The sequence below is a fragment of the Poeciliopsis prolifica genome, unplaced genomic scaffold (assembly GCF_027474105.1).
Source record: "Poeciliopsis prolifica strain line A6 unplaced genomic scaffold, Auburn_PproV2 SCAFFOLD132, whole genome shotgun sequence".
Lineage (NCBI taxonomy): Eukaryota > Metazoa > Chordata > Actinopteri > Cyprinodontiformes > Poeciliidae > Poeciliopsis > Poeciliopsis prolifica.
The window spans coordinates 493,283-513,391 of NW_026562507.1; the positions used below are offsets into that span (position 1 = coordinate 493,283).

General features: G+C 39.8%; 2 protein-coding genes across 6 annotated transcripts in view; one reads left to right on the forward strand and one right to left on the reverse strand.

Annotated features, from left to right (window-relative positions):
* The window catches only part of LOC129355361 (kinesin-like protein KIF20A), a 32,249-nt gene extending 28,353 nt beyond the window's left edge, over positions 1–3,896 (reverse strand). For all 4 annotated transcript variants that reach the window (XM_055024885.1, XM_055024884.1, XM_055024886.1 and 1 more), the window contains exons 1-3: positions 3,794–3,896; positions 1,388–1,518; positions 1,211–1,282 (exon numbers count right to left, since the gene is read on the reverse strand). In XM_055024885.1, coding sequence (XP_054880860.1) covers positions 1,211–1,282; positions 1,388–1,492 — 177 coding nt within the window. In that variant the 5' untranslated portion in view covers positions 1,493–1,518; positions 3,794–3,896. The remainder of the gene's footprint in view (positions 1–1,210; positions 1,283–1,387; positions 1,519–3,793) is intronic.
* A 5,114-nt stretch (positions 3,897–9,010) lies between these two features.
* On the forward strand, positions 9,011–18,919 carry bbs1 (Bardet-Biedl syndrome 1). 2 transcript variants are annotated; one of them, XM_055024889.1, is made up of 7 exons: positions 9,011–9,070; positions 12,281–12,707; positions 14,635–14,817; positions 15,272–15,403; positions 17,075–17,181; positions 17,275–17,395; positions 17,561–18,919. In XM_055024889.1, exons 2-7 carry the CDS (start codon positions 12,330–12,332, stop codon positions 18,389–18,391), a joined length of 1,752 nt encoding a protein of 583 aa, XP_054880864.1. In that variant the 5' UTR covers positions 9,011–9,070; positions 12,281–12,329; the 3' UTR covers positions 18,392–18,919. The 2 variants fall into 2 exon arrangements, with proteins under 2 accessions (XP_054880864.1, XP_054880863.1); XM_055024888.1 differs by having other exon boundaries at positions 9,020–9,259.
* The last annotated feature ends 1,190 nt before the right edge of the window (positions 18,920–20,109 follow it).

The window sequence follows — 20,109 nt, forward strand, 5'->3', positions numbered from 1 at the left end:
CCACTATTTTGGAGTTTCTTCAGTCTCTTCTTAATAAGGGCCGCTCCCCTTCGACACTTAAGGTCTATGTAGCGGCTATATCGTCTTGTCATGCTGAGGCTGATGGCTGTACAGTGGGGAGCCATAATCTTGTTTCTCTTTTTTGCATGGTGCTCGTCGGCTGCGCCCTCCAATGGCCACACGAGCACCAGTTTGGGACCTGTCTTTGGTCCTCACTGCTCTGTGCCACCCTCCATTTGAGCCTTTGGTTCGGGCGGACCTCAAATGGTTGTCATGTAAGACTGCTTTCTTGTTGGCTATTGTCTCAGCTAAGAGGGTCGGTGAGCTACATGCTCTTTCTGTCAGCCCGTCATGCCTCAGATGGAGTTCTGATGGCTCTGGTGTTACCTTGTGGCCGAACCCGGTGTTTGCCCCTGGTGTTTTCTCCTTCTTATTGTAACCAGCCATTGAGCTTGGCGCGCTTTCGGCCCATCTCAGGGGACGCTGGTGATGGTTCTGAGTTGCTGTGCCCAGTGAGGGCACTGGAGGCCTATCTTGCAGCCACTGCTGCTTTACAACGCTCAGACCAGCTGTTCTTGTGCTATGGAGGCCCTCGATTAGGTTGTCCTCTGTCTAAACAGCGTCTCTCGCATTGGATTGTGGATATCATCTGCCACGCCTACACTGCTGGACACCACCCCCGGCCGGTCGGCGTGACGGCACACTCTACCAGGAGTGTTTCCACTTCCTGGGCTGCCTTGAGAGGAGTTCCACTGGAAGCTATATGTGCTGCTGCATCATGGGCTTCTCCAAGCACATTCACTAGGTTTTACAACCTCTGGAAAAGGTTCTTCTGGGCCTTCTCAGTGAGGTTTGTGCTTGGATTCCTTGTGACATCGCTGGTATTCGTCATTAAGTGCTTTCAGCACCACCCTCTGGCGGTCAGTAGGGATGAAATAGAACGAAAGTTACGTATGTAACTACGGTTCTATGAATCCCGGATGACCGCCAGAGCTTCTCTGTCACTCAGAATCCTTGCATTTCGCGAGAAGATTCTGTAGGAACAGAGCATCGGATGACTTCATGCTATATAGCCTCTGATTGATCTTCTGATATGTCACAGGTGTGACTCTCTTGGTATTATTACTTGAACTGCGCATGCGCGAAGGGAACATCATCCGGGATTCATAGTACCGTAGTTACATACGTAACTTTCGTTTTCTGTGGTTACCTGGGACTCTCCGCTGTCGCTTTCAGCTGCAGTAAAAGGCCGAACCCTTAGGTACACATGTAGGTTCTCCGTCTATGAATGAATGTTTCCAACCAGGAGAAATGTGATTTTCATCAATCTTCATCATCAACATCATTAGAGTCCTCTTCATCACCACAGAAAGCCTGGTGGACCTACCTGTTGTTCCACAGCCTCCAATTCACCCAGCAGGTTTCTTTTGATATCCTCCACCTCCACTGGTCCTACTCTCTTCGGTATCCCAGTAAAACATGACTCCATCATTTTTTGCGAACAATCACTCCTCGCTCCTGAGAGAAGGGAATTCCATTCACATAATCACTCAGAAGACAAAATTTGGAAAAAAAACACACGGTAGGGTAACACCCGATGGGTGAAGATTTAAACCATCTGAATCAGATCCAGAGCTGTATCAGATGGGAGGTGAATTGTAGACTTTTAAAATTGGACGAAATTTCATCTGAGTTCTGTTAAGGTTTTAAATTACCCGTAAACAGAAGGCCAGAAAAACATCCCAGAGATTACCTGATGCTTCAAACAGCACATAAAATCAATAACAAATACCAAAAGAAAAATATACTTGAAAAAAATGTTACGATCCATTCTTTGTTGCAATAGCTAACCCGTTTCTTCTTGTTGTTATGTTTATTGGCGGTTGGCAACAAACTTTAAGTAGCATTACCGCCACTTACTGGTATGGAGTGTGGCTCATGCTGGTCTAATTCTCTCTATATATATATACCGTATATATACATCTCTATCTCCTTTCTATATCTATCTATCTATATATATATATATATATCCATATTTATATTCTACCCATCTATATCATATACACATTGACCCCCATACCTTCTCAATCAAATTCTACTAAATAACTTAGTTTCTTTAAAAATCGAATAACTATTTGTATATGTTCGCTCTCCAAATTCTTCCTCAAAATATCTACTAAATTAAATTTTTTCTTAATACTTTCAAACTCTTTCTTCATATAACTTCTCTCTCTTTCGTATTTATTACATTCTAACATGTTCTATTGTTTCATGTTTTCCACAATACTCACATTTACCAGTTGCATGCTTTTGAATTCTAAAAAGTGTATAGTTAAGTCCCGTGTGCCCAAATCTTATCCTTGTTATCACTCTTTCCTCTTTTCTATTTCTTCTTCCCTTTATTCTTTCTCCTACCATCTTCTGAATTTTATAAAACCATCTTCATGTTATTTCTTCATCCCACCTTTTCTGCCATTTTCTATCAGTTTTTCCTTAATCATACTCTTTCCTTCAGCTTAACTTGTTTTATGCCAATAGGGTTTTGAATTGCCCCCTTTGCTATTTTATCTACCCTCTCATTTCCTTCTACCCCAATATGTGCTGGAACCCAAACAAAATTAACTATCAAACCCTATATAATGCATGAAATATTTCTAATAAAATGTCCATCCTGCTATCCGATTGCTTATTTTTAATACTTAATAATGCAGAGCTTGAATCTGAACAAATTATTGTTTTTAATGGTTTTATCTCTTCTACCCATTGTAAAGATATTAATATTGCCATCATTTCTCCTGTGTACATCGATAATCCATCTGTAATTCGTTTTCCTATTTTTATATTGAATTCTGATACTACAAAAGCTATTCCTACTTTACCAGATATTGATATTTGAATATAATGATAATAATTGTTTAAATGTACCTGTAGTGAACTACTATCAATGTTGAAAGATTTATCCCGTTTCTTTTCCATTATTGTCATATCTACTATTGCTTCTGGTAGAATCCATGGTGGTATTACTGATGTTGGTGTTGTATGACTAATTTCCAAACTACTCATGTTAAATTATTTTATTTTACTTTCAATTGTCCATCCAAGACTCCCCGTTTCTTTCGTTTCTTTTTCCCAACATGGTTTTAAAATTTCCTTAGTTGGATGATCCAAATTATTGCTTTGTAAATTTAGCCAGTAATTTATTTCCAATCTTATTCTTCTTAAATCTAACGGCATTTCTCCCATCTCTACTTCTATTGCTGCTCTTGGTGTGGTTTTAAATGCTCCTGTACATAATCTTAATGCCTGATGTTGTATTATGTCTAATTTAACCAAATGTGCTTTAGCTGCCGAACCGTAAACAATACAACCAAAATCTATGTTAGCTCTTATCATACCTATAAAAAACTGTTTTAAGGCTTGCCTATCCGCTCACCAGTCACTGCCAGCCAAGCATCTCAAAATATTTACGATTTTCTTATATTTATCTACAACTTTTTGGATTTAATAGTATTTTTAATATTATTTTAAATTCCTCCCACACAACTTTCCTCCTAACTATCCTTTCTTCCTCTGAACTACTTCCTTCCAATTCTCGTTTACTTCCTTGACTGTCACCAATTCCCTTTCCTTCGTCTATTTTATTTCTTCCATGTCCTCTCCCCACTGGCGTCCACCCATCAAAATCCATGTCTTCCTCATCTCCTATCTCCATTTCCAACTGAACCATTCACATACCAGTTTATGCTCAATCCGCCCTTTTCAATTTCTATATGCTATTTGTTTTCCGCCTTACTCCTTATTTTCCTCCGTCACCTCCAACCCGCCTCTCCGTCCTGTTGCCGTCAAACTGAATCAAACTCGATGCGGGAAGCCGTCTTTAGGAGGCTGCGTTCCATTAGCTAACCTGTTTCATCTGCGCGGTCAACGTTTAAACTGCAACAATCGGACCAATCCCCGAAAGAGACGTCACTCAACGCCTGAGCGCCATAGTTTGAAATCTCGCGAGATTCGTCTTCTTTTCCTGTCTTCTTCTTCTTTAGGTTTTAACGGCAGCTTGCATCCATTTTTGTTACACTACTGCCATCTATTGGATCCTAATCATCTCTCAAATTCTCAAAATAATCCCAGTTTTTTAAAAAACGAAAAATTTTCTTCCTCCCCTCATTACTATTTAACTGATCAACCACTTTTCAAACTTCAATTCCCCAGTACAACCTAATTCCAATATTAATAATTTTCTTTCATTTTCATATTTTCCACAACTAATAAAAACATGTTCCATTGTTTCTACAGAATCACACCAACTACATAAACCAGTAGGATGTTTCCCCATCTTATAAAGAGTTCCATTTAATAAATTATAATTACCTCTACCTTTCTATTTAATCCTCTAACCCTTTCTACATCAACTGTATTTTGAAACCTGTATATATGCCTTCCATTAATTTCATTATCCCACCTAATTTTCCATATCTTTTTACTTTCTCTCCCCTCTGATTTTGATAGCTTTACTAACATATCAATTTCTTCTTTTTTAGTAGCCTTCTTCACCAATCTATCTGCTCTTTCATTGCCCAAAATACCTACATGAGCAGGAGTCCAAAATAATATTACATTTTTATTTTGTTCACATATTCTATGATGAACAGCCATAACCTCATATAATATATTTTGATGATTACTTGAACATCCCTTTTCAATACTCATCAATGCTGATAATGAATCACTACAAATTATAAATTTATTTCCTTTACTATCCTCCACCCATTCTAAAGCTAATAATATAGCACACAATTCTACTGCATAGATACTCAACTAATCAGATGTTCTTTTTGAAATCTTTATTTTTAACTCTAGAATCACAACTGCTTGTCATGTTCCGTGTTTTTCTGTTGTGTGTATTTGAGTTTTCTGTGTCCTGAGTCTCCTCGTTGTCCTGTCTTCCCCTTGATTACTCCCAGGTGTGTCTCGTTCCCTTGATTACCCTCAGTGTATTTAGTCCCTCCTGTGTCCTTTGTCCCTGGTCGGGTCCTTGTCAGATTGTCAGATTGCCTTTGTCTGCCGTTGTGTGTTTAGCCGCCTGTATGACCAGTTGCTACCGGCGTTGAGCCCTGGCTTCCGCTCAGCCGTGCTGCCTGGCCGCGAAACTACGTCTGTGACTTTGTTGTTGTTATTGGGCTATTTTTTATCATTAAATTTCCACCATTTCACTTACCTGGGTCTCCAGCGTCTGCCTCACCACCTCCACCACACCATTTCATGACACTGCTACACTAGTTACTTCGTTTTTAGAATCTTTTGAACCATCAGTATAAATCTGTACATAATCACTATATTTATTTTGTATTTGATGATAAAACTCTTGGCACATATCTATCATCTTTTTCCCCTGAATATCTAATAGTGACTTTTCTACATTAATATATTTCCATGACCATGCTGGTCTCATATGCCATACTACTGTTTGACTGAATTCTTTGTCAAATACATTAAATGTTTTTGCTCTATCATCTCCCACCCACCCAAAACTATTACTTTTCCCCTTTCCTCTTTCCCAACAATTTTGTAACACTTTCTTAACTGGATGATCTTCATTTTGTCCTTTAAACTTATCCAATAATTTACCATGATCTGCTGTCTTGTAATACATAATGGCATCTCTCCTGACTCTACTTGTAATGCACATACTGGAGTAGATTTAACTGCCCCTAAGCAAATTCTCAAAGCTTGCTTGAATAATATCCAATTTGTTTAACCTAGTTTTGCTTGCTGATCCATACACCACACTCCCATAATCTATTCTAGATCGAATTAATGACACATAAATATTTTAGGTGATTCAAAGTTTGCACCCCATGTCAACCCTGTCAAGCACCTCATAATGTTAAGAACCTTTACTTTTTTCCATAATGTGAGCTATATGACTTTCCCAAGTTAGTTTCTTATCAAAGACTACTCCCAAAAAATGAAAAACTATCAACCGTTCTAGTTCTTTCCCATATAAATATAATTTTTTATCAATTCTAACTTTCTTATTTGTAAAGAACATTACTTTTGTCTTCTCAATAGAATATTTAAAACCCCACTCAATTCCCCACTTACCTACTATATCTATACCTTCCTGAAGTTTTAAAATAAGATGTTCTATATTCTTCCCCTTTTCCATAATGCTCCATCATCAACAAATAGTGATTTCCCAAAACTAACTGGTATTTCATTAAAAATATCATTTATCATCACCGAGAATAATGTTGGACTTATCACACTTCCTTGAGGAGTTCCATTTTCTATTTGACTTTTGAAACATGAGAACCTATTTTAACTTGGATATTTCAATCACATAAAAATCCCATATCCAGTTAAACATACTCCCTCCTATTCCTATCTGGTGTAGTTTAATCAATAATCCTTCTCTCCATAACATGTCATATGCTTTTTCCACATCAAAAAATACAGCCACAACAGTTTCCTTATTAATTTGAGCTTTTCTAATATCATCTTCTAAATACAAAACAGGATCCATTGTTCCTCTCCCTCTACGAAAGCCACTCTGATACGGAGCAATTATATTCCTTGATTCCAAATATTGTACTAGCCTCTCATTCACCATCCTTTCCATCAGCTTACATATATTAGATGTTAAAGCAATCGGCCTATAGTTTTCAGGATTACTATGATCTTTCCCAGGTTTCTTTATCGGAATAACAATCGCTTCTTTCCATTCACTAGGTATTCTTCCCTCTTTCCAAATCTTATACAAATTTAATATCTTCTTCAAAACATCATCACTCACATGTCTTAGCATAATATAGCATACTTCATCTTTACCTGGGTCTTTTGGGTCTTGTTCTACCCAAAGCTCTTTTCAATTCACCAATAGAGAAATGATCGTTCATCAATTCATCCTTAATAATTTCCTTTCTTCTTAAAATTCCACCATTTTCTCTTTTAGTTTTCTCTCTCCCCTTTATTTCCTTATCTGATCATTTTTTCCCACTATGAATCTCCACAAATGTGCTTACTAAAATATCAGCTTTTTCCTTGTCATTTATTGCTATTATATTGTTTCTATTTAATATTGGATAACTCCATTCTCTTCTATCTCCCCCCATTTTTTTGATCATTCCCCAAACTTCCCCAATCTTTGTACTATTACCAATTTTGTCACAAAAATTTCTCCAATATACCCTTTTTGCTGTTCTTATTGTTTTCCTTACTTTAGCCTGTGATTTTTTATATTCAATCAAATGTTGAAAATTATGAGACTTTTTAACCAGTTTAAATGCTTTATTTCTTTCTTTAACCACTGTTCTACACTCTTCACTCCACCATGGAACTAATTTCCTCCTATTCTTCCCTGATGTTTTTGGAATAGACCTTTCAGCAGCTTCTAATATACCCTGACTAATCTCACGACTCATATAAATATAAATCATTTTTTATATTTGATATCTTACTTTCACATAAGTTATTAAATTTTTCCCAATTTGCTTTCCTAAATATCCACTTCCCTCCTAACATTTCAAGATTTCATATTTGGGCTTTTTGATTCTTCTACTTTTTCCTCAGATCCTTCACTCTCAGTGTCTTTCGTACTTTCCTCATTTCGCTTTTTCCTCTTCCTTTCAGCAGCTCGTTGTTTCTTTCCACCCTTCTCCACCTTCTCCCACTCTTTCCCTTCATTTTGATCATCCATCCCTTCCTCTTCACTACAGTCCACATTATTTCCGCCAGTTTTCCCCAAATCCATTTCATCCATACTTTAATTTAAGTCCCATTTATCCGTCAAAACTCAAATCCAAACTTTTCTGTCTTCGCTCTCAACCTCCGTCCAATAGCGTCGGGCGTCTCCCTCAGCTGTCCTCCCTTCTTTTCTTGTGGCGGTTGGAAAGCAACTTATTGTCGCTATCTGCTGGAATGGAGTGTGGATAGGGATGTTACATAAAATTCCCCATACTCCCCCTCCCCAAAAAACTAATAATAATAATAAATAAAACTTATATCCTTTCTATCAATTTCGTTTTCTCAAGATAACTTATTAAATAATAAAAATATTCAGATGTAGAATTTTTTTCCCAAAAATTATTACACAAACTTTTCTTTGAATAAAGCCACCTACCAGTTCTATCTTCTTCCCACTGCTTTGCCATCTTTCCTTAATCTTTTGTTCAACAATAGATTTGATTTCTTCTTTATTGTATGGAACCAATATATCAACATAACTATTTTTTGTAGCCTGTTTAACTCATTACCTATTATTCCTACATGCGACGGTATCCATGTAAATACAACTAATAAACCCATTGCCTGAATTCTATAAATTAATAACTGAATCTCTAATAAAATGACTAGTCTACTAATAACATGATTATTTTTAATGATTATAATGATGAACTTGAATCAGAACATCTTATACTTCTTAATGGACCAACTTCCTCAATCCATCCTAAAGTTAAAATGATTCCCACCATCTCTCCTGTGTAAACTGATATTCCATCAGTAATTCTTTTACATTTTTTAATATTGAATTCTGGAACAATGAGTGACACCCCATTATTGCTATTTGAGTTTTTTTGAAGCATCTGTATAAATTTGGACATATTCATGGTATTCATATTGTTTTCCTTCTGTTTTGTCTTTTAAAGCTTTAAAGAGGGAACGCAAAAGAAAAAAAATCCCATGTCCCCCGAAATAAAATCCCATGCTCAGTGGTAAGCTCCATGCCTGTCATGCTTTATGATATATTGTGTTCTGTTTCTTTGTTTTTCTTTGTAATTGTAAACAAAGATGATCATTAATTTAAAAAAAAAAAGAAAAAAGAAGAAGACTTATAGTGGTCCCCCTCCTGTTTGCTGCAGCGAAGTGTACTTGGATGAATTAGTTTTATTGATTCCAAGAAAATGTGTGTGGTTTCTGAACCTACTTTCTCCAAGCACACCTCGCTGCAGCCAACAAAGAGGGGCGGGAGGGGCGGGAGGGGCGTGAGGGGTGGGAGGGGCGGGAGCGAGGAAACCAAACACCGGCGGAGAAGACTGACGTCATCACCTAAGGACAACAGCTGAAGGAAGAGGTAGCGGATATTGGTGGATTAAAGCAATGTCCAACTCAGTGTTAATCCCCAGACTGGATTAACGCAGCCATCGAAACCGTTTGTAACGTTGATAAGCGAAGCAGGGTCAAGAAAATTCAAGGAAACGAGAAGTACGAGCTGAAAAGAGCAGCGAGAAGCCGAGTCTGTCTCCCTGGTTACCGAGAGGGGGTATGTTAATAATCATCAGCAAGAAATCTTGATCACTGAAACCGACATAATGACTTTGATTCTGATTGGAACCTGTTTAAAATCAGCTGACTTGTGGATAATTGGTGGCTAATTATTCAGAACTGCAATGATGAGTGCATTATTTTAAAAAGACGTACGTATCAAGTGTAGCGTACAGTGAATGAATGAGTGAAGGATTTGAATGAAGTTCGAATGAATGATTTATGGCTTTACTGAAGAAGAGTGAAGTTTATTGAAAATAAGCCTCTATGAAGGAGCTCCTAATAACAAGATAGACTTTACACTGTTGCAACTTGTTCCGTTCCTTTCTGTAGCTGCTGTTCTATAATATATACAGTGAGCGGAAGTTGTCTTGTCAAAATAGAAGCATCAAATCAAAAAGAGGTCTGTGTGAAATTCTGCTCCCCTGTGAAAATGAGTTTTCTTGTGTCGGGAGCGCAGAGCCGACCATTTTCATGGCGCTTCTCATCCATTTCTCGGGTAAGCAACTCATGTCAAAGTTGTAATGCTAAGTTTAATCGCCAGCTAACAAAATTGAAAAATAATTACATAAACGAGGTCTTATGTGGAGGTTTTGTTACACTGTTTTGTGTTGTTTTTCGCCAAGACAATCGGTCTTTTCCCAACTTTTGTCTCTTGTCAATTACCAAACACGAGTTTCCAACATGTTGGGTATATTGATATAATATATAATAGTATAGAATGAAAGTATGATCAGTGTTACAAATAAACAATTTCCAAGGGCCCCTCAATGGCCCCTACCAGCAGCTACTGAGTTTTCTTTGTCTTACAATTCTAGATCTCAGAGGTGATAACATCAAAAAATTATATGAGTTAACCCCTTCGAGCTTTTTTTGATCTATAAAGCAGTCTGCAGCGAAGTTGTTGATGAGGTTAAATAGACATTATTAAGACTTAATTAGTAACATGGCAACAAATTGGCTTTTTTCATAACTTCATCAATTTAGACCTTCTCTCCTCTGGTCTGTTTAACAGCTACAGTCTCAGATCAACTCAGCCCTCTAGGACTGTCAACAGCAGAAACAGCAACTTTCTACCTGTTGGGGAAAATTTATTACATTTGCTTTGCATTTCCCCACGATGGCAACAATATAGTAGGATCCAATTAAATTCTGGATTAATATGGGTTGTTGCCATGTTGTACAGTGTTTTAAGATCTTGTTCAATGTGCGCTTTTTTAACTTTGAGCCCTTTCCCCTCCAAAGGTCTCTGCACGGCCCTGTTACAGGGAATGGGAAAGAACAGATTATTTCAGGTTGCTAAAATATTTGGTTCCCCCTCATATCTTTGGCAAATAAAGAACATATATTACCAAATGTACAAGATTTATTTTTCATGATGAGAGTAATAAACACAGTTAACGAATTGCTGGTAAATGAATTTGTTACCATGCTATGGAGGGGAAACAGATTATTTCAGGTGGCTAAATATTTGGTTGCCCCCTCATGACTTTGGCAAATAGAGAGCAAATGTTGTCAAAATCTCAAATGTATGATGGTAGGATTGGGTCAAATACTAACAACTAGAAATTTCTTTTATGCATTATTCTGTCATTTTATATTAGAACAGTATTTTCCAGAAAGCCTACACTCTATTTTTTTAAGGAAGTCTTAATTGTGCCCTTCTATCAGCTAGCTTCTATCCTCTTATATCAGCGATAAAAAAAATTATAAATACACACAATGTGTTGGAAACCCGTGTTTATGTGACAAAAGTTGGAAAAAGACTGATACTCTTGGTGATTAAAAAACAACACTAAACGGTGTAAGATGACATCCACACAAGACCTAATTCATTGATTTATTTTACAATTTTTTTTAGCTAAATTGAAAGTCCCAGCCTCGACATGATTATATGAGTGGTTTTACAGAGAAATTGATCAGAAACACTGTGAAAATGGTTTGCTCAGCCTCTGGGCTGCAGTGTGCACTCACCGACACAGGGGAACAGAATTTTCCACAAGACCTGAAGTCAACCACATGATAATACAAATAAAATAAAGTAAAGGCAATAAGTGCCCAAAAGGTGATGCAACAAATAAGAAGCTTAATTTGGGTTTATTTACATCAAGCATCCAGTTACTTCTGCTTTTATGCCACTGATTTTTGATATGAACCACCTGGTCATGGTCATTGGTTACCTCTGAGATTGCTTTTCAGAAAATGTTTTCTTGAATAGCTGTGTATGAGTTATAAACTACTTCATCTGGATATAGTTACTCTACACACTGCCACTCACTGGCTTCCTATTATTTGCCCACAAGAAAAAAAAAAAAAAAGAACTATCCCCATGTGCCTTGTATCCCACCAACAATAAGGTCAATTCAATTATTAATAGCTGCCCTGTTGAGAGATTTTCCCACCTGAGCTGTGTGTTTCTACAGCTCCATCAGGGTGTCTTGGCTCCTTCTCTTGTTAAGGCACAAACCTGTGATGCCTTCAGAAAAGAGCTGGATTGATAAAATTGAATAACTTCCTGGTGAATTCTGTTTGATGTTGACATCACTTGTAAACAAGAATTTATTAAGACTGTCAGTATTAAGGAGCATATATTTTAATGCATTTTCAGATTTTTGTTTGGAAAAAAATTGAACACTAATTATTCATTTTCCTTTCATTTCACTGTTATGTATTTAATTTTGTTGGTCTTCACATCAAATCCTAGTAAAATACATCAAGGTTTAGAGCAGGATAAAATGGGGAAACATAAAGGAAGGTAGATACTTCTGCCAGGCTTGACATGTCTTGACTTGAACAACAGACATTTAACCCACCAACAGTTTGATCCTGAAGGTTTCATCTTTCACCCTGATAAGATCTCCTCTGATCCTGATGGGACCCATTCTGATGTTGATGGATGAAATCAATTTCCATCATGTTGGGGTCTTGTGTCCTCTGAATTTGACTGGATCTGCTTTGATTCTGATCTGCTCCTTTCTTTATCAGATGTGACTCTGATCTACTTTTTGTATTCCTGCAGTTCTCACCTACTCAGCTCTGCAAATCCTCCCATCTCCTGTCCTGTGGTTATGTCTTCTGCGGATTCCAGTGGGGATGGGGGTAAGTGGCTGGATGCCCACTATGACCCAGTGGCTGGTCTCTACACCTTCTCATCCTGCATAGACCTGGCAGATCTTAGCGGGGACAGGGAGAGCCGACTCGTGGTCGGGGACCTGGGCACCGGCTCATCAGGCATGAAGCTTAAGGTCTACCGTGGAACGGCACTCATAAGTGAGAATAGCCTGTTGGACCTACCTGCTGGCCTGGTCGCCTTTTTCATGGACCTGCATGAGCCCCGTATCCCTGCTGTGGCCGTGGCCTCTGGACCATGCATCTATGTCTACAAGAACCTGCGGCCATACTTCAAGTTCACACTTCCAAGCCTGGACATCAACCCGCTGGAGCAGGTGGTTGTGGCCTCTATTACATCCATAGGGAGAGAGTCAGGATCACAGAGAAGCTGAGTCACAGCATAATGAGGAACATAATGCAATGGTTTATTTAAAATGTTTATATTATAATTACTTTTAATTACATTTCTGCTGAGTTTATCTTTCGAGATAGAAATTCAGTGCTTTTGACAGGAGTGCCATCTAGGGGGAAAGGTTAGGACAATGCCAAGGGCCTCTGACCGACAAGGGGCTTTCCACATTTTTTGTTGTTGGTCATAGAAATAACAAAACAATTTTGGGCCCTGTCAATTATAAAATCAATCATTTTGTGTTTTCTAAAATTGTTACAAGACCAATCCCAGACCAAAAAGCACACATCCATATATTTGCACTGAACCCTCCTGCCTCTGGATCTGTTCAGCACTCTTGATGGTGACGATGTTCAGCAGCAGCAGTCAGTAGAAGACAAGTACGACTGTGGCAGTTACTATGCTGTCAAGTAAAATTATAAAGTCATTGTTTTCAAAAATATCGAGAGATAAGAGAGAGAAAAAGACAAGAGGGCCAATTTGTAACCCAGTTTTTCTCCAAGAGAGATGAGTAGACTGTGTGAGATTATCAACCATTTAGCATAGTTAGCTTAGCAACAGACTATTGTTTGCCTCCATTTCACCAGCATTCAATGAACAAAGGAAATAAATTACCTATATATATATATATATATATATATATAGGTAATTTATATCTATCTATCTATCTATCTATCTATCTATCTATTTATATCTATCTATCTATCTATCTATCTATCTATCTATCTATCTATCTATCTATCTATCTATCTATCTATATATATATATATATATATATATATATATATATAATATATAATATATATATATATATATATATATATATATATATATATAGTAAAAACTTGCCCCTGTACCCTTTACTACTCTTAACAGATGAGTCAGATGGCAGCAGCTCTAACCATGTTCCTCCTAGCCTGTCCTGTCCTGAGTGAAATTAAGCTGCAGTATGTAACTTTTCTGAAAATAATTATTTGTTTTACATATTTGTTAAAACTGTCATTATGTTGTGACAGTATGGCATGAGAAATAGTCTGTGAAAAATGTATTTAATTTGACTTCTTCCAGTGCTGCCAAGAAACAACCAATCAGAGGCTGGAGGTGGGGATTAGTGATGTAAATCACAATCTCCTGTGGCTGCTCCCTTTCTCCACTTTCCGTAGCTAGTGATAAGTTTCGCAACGATAAGTTGTTTCTCCACCATTAGCACATTTAGTGGTGGGTGAATGAGATTGATTGACAGCACCAAGATCCTTCTCCTGGTTTTGATTGGTTGTTTTTGGCCAGAATATTGTATTACTTTAGCCAGTAATAATAGTTCATGGATGAGGTGAATGAGATTGATCTTTTCATTATCTGTTTCGTAGGAACATGGTGACAACTTTAACAAATGTGGAAAAAAACATATTTTGAACAAAATACAACAACATAGGATTTTTGAGAAGTCTGGAATGCTTCATGTATATTTTGCACATTGCCTGTCACTGTTCCTGGTGGGGAGAGACATTTTAATTGGCTAAAACTAATAATAAAAAAATTAAGCAACCTATTTGCATACAGTATGCAGACTTTTGCATTTAAAGTTCACTAGTAGTAAATATTGTGCTAGTATCAGTATTGAACCAAAGAAAGTAAGGCCATTGCAAGCCTTTAAAATTGTGACGCTTTGCATTGGTTATAGACTCAAGAAATTGTAACAGCAGCTGCAAAAGGAGGGCCCAATTAAATTTTGGGTAATGGGGCCCAAGATTACTAGCAGTGCCTGTGGCTTTGATGAAACAATAAGTTTAAAATTTTCACTGTAAATTGACCTTAATGAGTATGTGACCAGCTGCTGTGCTCTGATTGGTCAGGATGTGTGGCAGCAGGTGAGGGAGGGTCAAATCGACCCTGTGATGCTGAAGGAGATGCTGGAAAGCATCAGGAAGAAGGCAGACATCCCGCTGTCTGTCCGATCGATCAGGTTCCTGTCTCTGGAGTCTGATGAGGTGGATGAGTTTGTTCAGCTGTACAAACAGCAACCAATCAGGCGGCAGGTATTGCTACTTTTTTTCATCATGTGGGGCAAATTTGTAAATGCTGCTGTTCACCAGTTTGACCAGTACTTGCTTGCTCAAAACTGGATGTGGACTACATCAGCAGTGGAGCAGGTGCAAGAGGACCAGTGACTCTGGCACTTGCTCTGGAACTAATTGATTCTTATATTAAATTATTATTGTTGTATCATCTGTGATTCTCTCACTCAATGTTTCTTAGCCAGTTATTTTTTTAATGTTTAAATGAAAATCAGGAGACATTTCTGTAATTCACACATGTAATTCAGTATGGCATTCCATACAGTCCTGAAAGAACTCCCAATTCTTCTAATACAGTTAAAACCGCCTATAGAGTCCATATGTGAGTTTAACTCGTATTGGTTCTGTTTAATGTGAACCCAGGAACTGTTTGACCTCTGAGAAACCAGAATGTTCATTGATTGGGTTCTTTCAGACGGTCATCACCTGCATCGGAACTCTGAAGAAGAGCACTGCCGACGAGGACGGAATCAGCTGTTTGGTGATTGGTACAGAAAACAGCGACGTCTTTGTCCTTGACCCTGAAGCTTTCACCATTCTCTGCAAGGTACACTCTTGTTGGCTGGCTTAAACTGGTCTCTACTGGTTCTAAATAGGCTTGACATTATTCAAAATTACTCTGACCTAGTTTTTATATTGGTCTGAAAACATTTAGATGCTTCTAAACTTGGTTGAGTTCATTCTAATTAGAAAAATGCAGCGCACAAAATTTTTTTAGGACTTCTGTATGTTTCTCTGCTGGTCTGTGAATGCCTTGGCATTCCCCCGAAGGAGCTGGCCCAAGTGTTTGGGGAGAGGGAAGTCTGGGCCTCCCTTCCCAGGCTTCCTGACCCTGCATAAACTTTTACCAGTATAATTATTTATAATCATTATGTAATTTATTTAAAAGGTGTTTTCAGGACACAAGGTCACCGCACTAAAATTAAAAGTACTGTAATACATTTTAAAGAAAAATTTCCAAATAGAAAAAAAAGAAAATAGAGATCCAAGTGAAAATGCTTGTTTGAACAATGGAACGTTGTTTTTGGGGAATGTGGAAGCTTATTCTAAATAGAGGAATCATGTGCATAGGTTGCACATTGAAAGAATGGAGATGCTTTCTGTCCATAAAGGCACATTCACAAAGCAGGCATGGCTCGACTGAAGGATGACTGACCTGTCAGCATTGTGGAAGATCATCTTGCCGGCTCCTGTCACTACAATGGCTGCCATGGACCTCCCCACTAGGGGAATTCAGGCTGTCCTGGTGGGCCTGGCAAACTGTCAGGTTCAGCTGTACAGGGATAAGAACCTGCTCAATATCATCAAGACCCCCGACATAGTCACCAGCTGCATCAGTGAAGCACGACTCCTTCTTTAAGTTTTGCTCATAGCTCCAGTATGATCAGTCCGGGCAATCTAAACACTAATAAAACATCATCAACAAAATCCCATCAGATCGATCTGGTTTCTGAACAAACCCTCGCTCCGAATCCTCCTACAGAGCCAAAACACTCCACAATTACACGGCACACCTTTGTGCAGCTACATATATATGTGTGATTATCTACACATCTCAATCACATTCAACATAATCAAATCTGACCTGTTTTGAGCTGATCCAACCCTGCTTTCTTATTCAGTGAGAATGACATTAGCCTACAGATAACATGCATTTCATGTGCTTCAGTGTACAGATCGATGCATTACATCTGAAAATGTACTATTCACATTTGATTGAGGTATTCAAATCCTTTTATTTTTATTTTATTTATTTTATGTTTGTGAGAATGTGTATGAGAGAAAAAGAAAACATTGGGTTTGATGCTTCTTGATCTAAGTCGATAGATTTCAGTGTAGTTAGGTGAGTTTTGGTGCTTTGTAGTTTACTGTCCACAAAGAGGATTTGCATGGCTGGTGCACATTTTCAAGGCAGGTAAAAAGTTTGCGTATGTATGCCACGTTCATTTTTATACATGCCGACTTGTGCATAAAATATGGCACCATATATTTTTCATGCATATGCATGCTTCAATCATAAGGACTGACTTTGACCTGACTTGATCTGATCATTTTTGACATTATGCTACTCCAATTTCTTTTTGACTTTGAGGTAGCTCAGTCTGAACTCTGGAATACGAATCCATACTTGATGACACATAAGCCTTCTCTCACTGACCGCCTCTTGAGACAGCACTGAAACCTAACCTTTCCTCCAAACATCTCTCTGTGATTGAAGATGTCTCTTCCCGCTGTTCCCACCATGATGGACGTCACAGGTCAGTTTGATGTGGAATTCCGCATCACAGTGGCATGTCGCAATGGCAGCATCTACATCCTGCGCAGGTAAGAAAAACCTGACCAAACTCACTTATTCTAGAACTCGTCTAACACATTGGAGCATAAACTCATACAGCTGTTTTCCCTGCTGCTGGTCAGGGAATCAGAGAAACCAAAGTACTGCATTGAGTTGTCGTCTCATCCTGTTGGGCTGGTGAGAGTTGGGAAGAACATGGTTGTAGGATGCACTGATGAGAGTCTACAGGGCTTCACACAGAAGGTAGACTTTGAACCAACTGTTATCTGATCACAAGAAATATTTTAAAGGATTAAATTAGTCAGCGGCTAAGGTTCTAATTTGAGTGATCCTGCTGGATTCTTTGTTTCTGTTAATGCAACAATTCTATCACAGTAACAGTCCGGATGTCTGCGGTTGTTTTTTCAGGGTAAGAAGTTGTGGAAGATCATCTTGCCGGCTCCTGTCACTACAATGGCTGCCATGGACCTCCCCACTAGGGGCCTTCAGGCTGTCCTGGTGGGCCTGGCAAACTGTCAGGTTCAGTTGTACAGGGATAAGAACCTGCTCAGTACCATCAAGACCCCCGACATAGTCACCAGCATCTGCTTTGGTCGGTACGGCCGTGAGGATGGGACCCTTATAATGACCACAAAGGGAGGCGGCCTCATGGTGAAGATCCTGAAGAGGACGGCGGTGTTCGATGACATGGACAGCACTCCTGGCCCACCATTGGCTCAGAGTATTCGCCTCAATGTCCCTAAGAAAACCAAGTTGTATGTGGACCAGACTCTGCGAGAACGGGAGAATGGCCTGGCAATGCACCGAACCTTCCACATGGACCTGAGCCGCACGAAGCTGGCTGCTGCCCGAGCCTATGTCAAAGCTCTGGAGTCCAGCCTGACCCCTATGTCCTCCAGCCTCTCTGAGCCCCTGAAGATGAATGCCGTGGTCCAGGGCTTGGGCCCATCCTTTAAACTGACCTTGAATGTCCAGAATACAGCGTCTTGTCGGCCCATCATGAACCTGGCCATCAACTTCCTTTACGACGACAACCTGTACAGGATCAGGAACCCATACATGAAGATCCCACTGCTGGTGCCGGGACTTATTTACCCTGTTGAGACCTTTGTGGAGTGTACCAGCAACAAAGGCATCTCTGACATCATCAAGGTGTTTGTGTTGCATGAAGAGAAGAGCTCCCCTCTGCTGACGGCTCACATCAACATGCCGGTCAGCGAGGGTCTGGTGCTCAGCTAAAGTCCAGCCTTCCTGTTGACTGATACATAAGCTGCAATGCAGAATGTGGAGAGAAAGCCTTCTGTTCAAGAACTGGTTAACAGTGATAGATTTGAGCAGAACTCTGTTCAGCCCAGAGTTAATGAATGTCTCCACTGGTTAGATCACTGGTTTCTAGCTGTTAGCAATGACCTATGAACTGTAAACCAAACTATATAAATTAAACGCCTCCAGACTTGTAGTAGCATTAATATTGAAATATTATTATGCTAAGAGAAAACTCCAGGTCCCAACCTGAAGTATCCTTCAAAACTGTTGGAACAATGTCTGCCTGGAGGAATCAGGCCTGAATGGATTTAACACTAACAGATGAACTAACAGCACAAATTAGATTGTGCAGAACAGTGGGGTGCTTCATCCAATTATTAATTCAAACGCAGATCAAAGTAAAAAGTTTCTGTATATAACATTATTACATGTTTTCTCCTATGCTGTACTAAATTGTAGCTGTGTCAGAATAAAAATAAAAGTAAAACTTGTGAAAAGTAACATCTGTTCTGTAGCTGGTTTTCAGTTGTTCTCACCCCCTAGCTCCTGGATAACCCTCAGCCTGTTTTCACTCCCCACACTGAATGAGGCAAATTCCTCAGTGACTCTCCTCCAATTCTGCAGTGATGTTTGGATCTTCTTTACAGACTTAATTTATTCAGTTATCCTCTGATTCTGCTTCAGCAATTCATGCAAAATATATGTTGGATATTTTGCAAATCCCAGGGTTTGTATTTAAATTTTGATAACCCCTATGATGCATAGAAACTTTGGACCTGGTGTTCCCTCGCCCGGACGCGGGTCACCAGGGCCCCACTCTGGAGCCAGGCCTGGAGGTGGGGCACGATGGCGAGCACCTGGTGGCTGGGCTTTTACCCATGGAGCCCGGCCGGGCCCAGCCCGAAGAGGAAACATGGGTCCCTCTTCCAATGGGCCCACCACCTATGGGAAGGGCCACAGGGGTTGGGTGCAGTGTGTGATGGGTGGTGGCCGAGGGAGGGGGTCCTGGCGGTCCGATCCTCGGTTACAGAAGCTGGCTCTTGGGACGTGGAATGTCACCTCTCTGGTGGGGAAGGAGCCGGAGCTGTTGTGTGAGGTTGAGAGGTTCCGGCTAGAAATAGTCAGTCTCACCTCGACACATGGCTCCGGTTCTGGAACCAGCCTCCTTGGATGTATTTCCACTCTGGAGTTGCCCACGGTGAGAGGCGTCGAGCAGGGGTGGGCATACTTGTTGCTCCCCATCTCGTTGCGCCTGTACGTTGGGGTTTACCCTGGTGAACGAGAGGGTAGCCTCCCTCCGCCTACGGGTGGGGGAACGGGTACTGACTGTTGTTTGTGCTTACGGGCCGAACGACATTTCAGCCTACCCACCCTTTTTGGAGTCCTTAGAGGGGGTACTGGAGAGTGCCCCTCCTGGGGACTCCCTCGTTCTACTGGGGGACTTCAACGCTCAAGTGGGCAATGACAGTGAGACCTGGAGGAGTGTGGTTGGGAGGAACGCTCCCTCCGATCTGAACTCAAGTGGTGTTCTGTTGCTGGAGTGGTGTTCTGTTGCTGGACTTCTGTGCTCGTCACGGATTGAGTCTGAATGGACCATGTTTCATGCCTCCATTGTCGAGGTAGCTTATCGGAGCTGTGGTCGCAAGGTTGTCGGTGCCTGTCGTGGTGGCAACCCTCGAACCCGTTGGTGG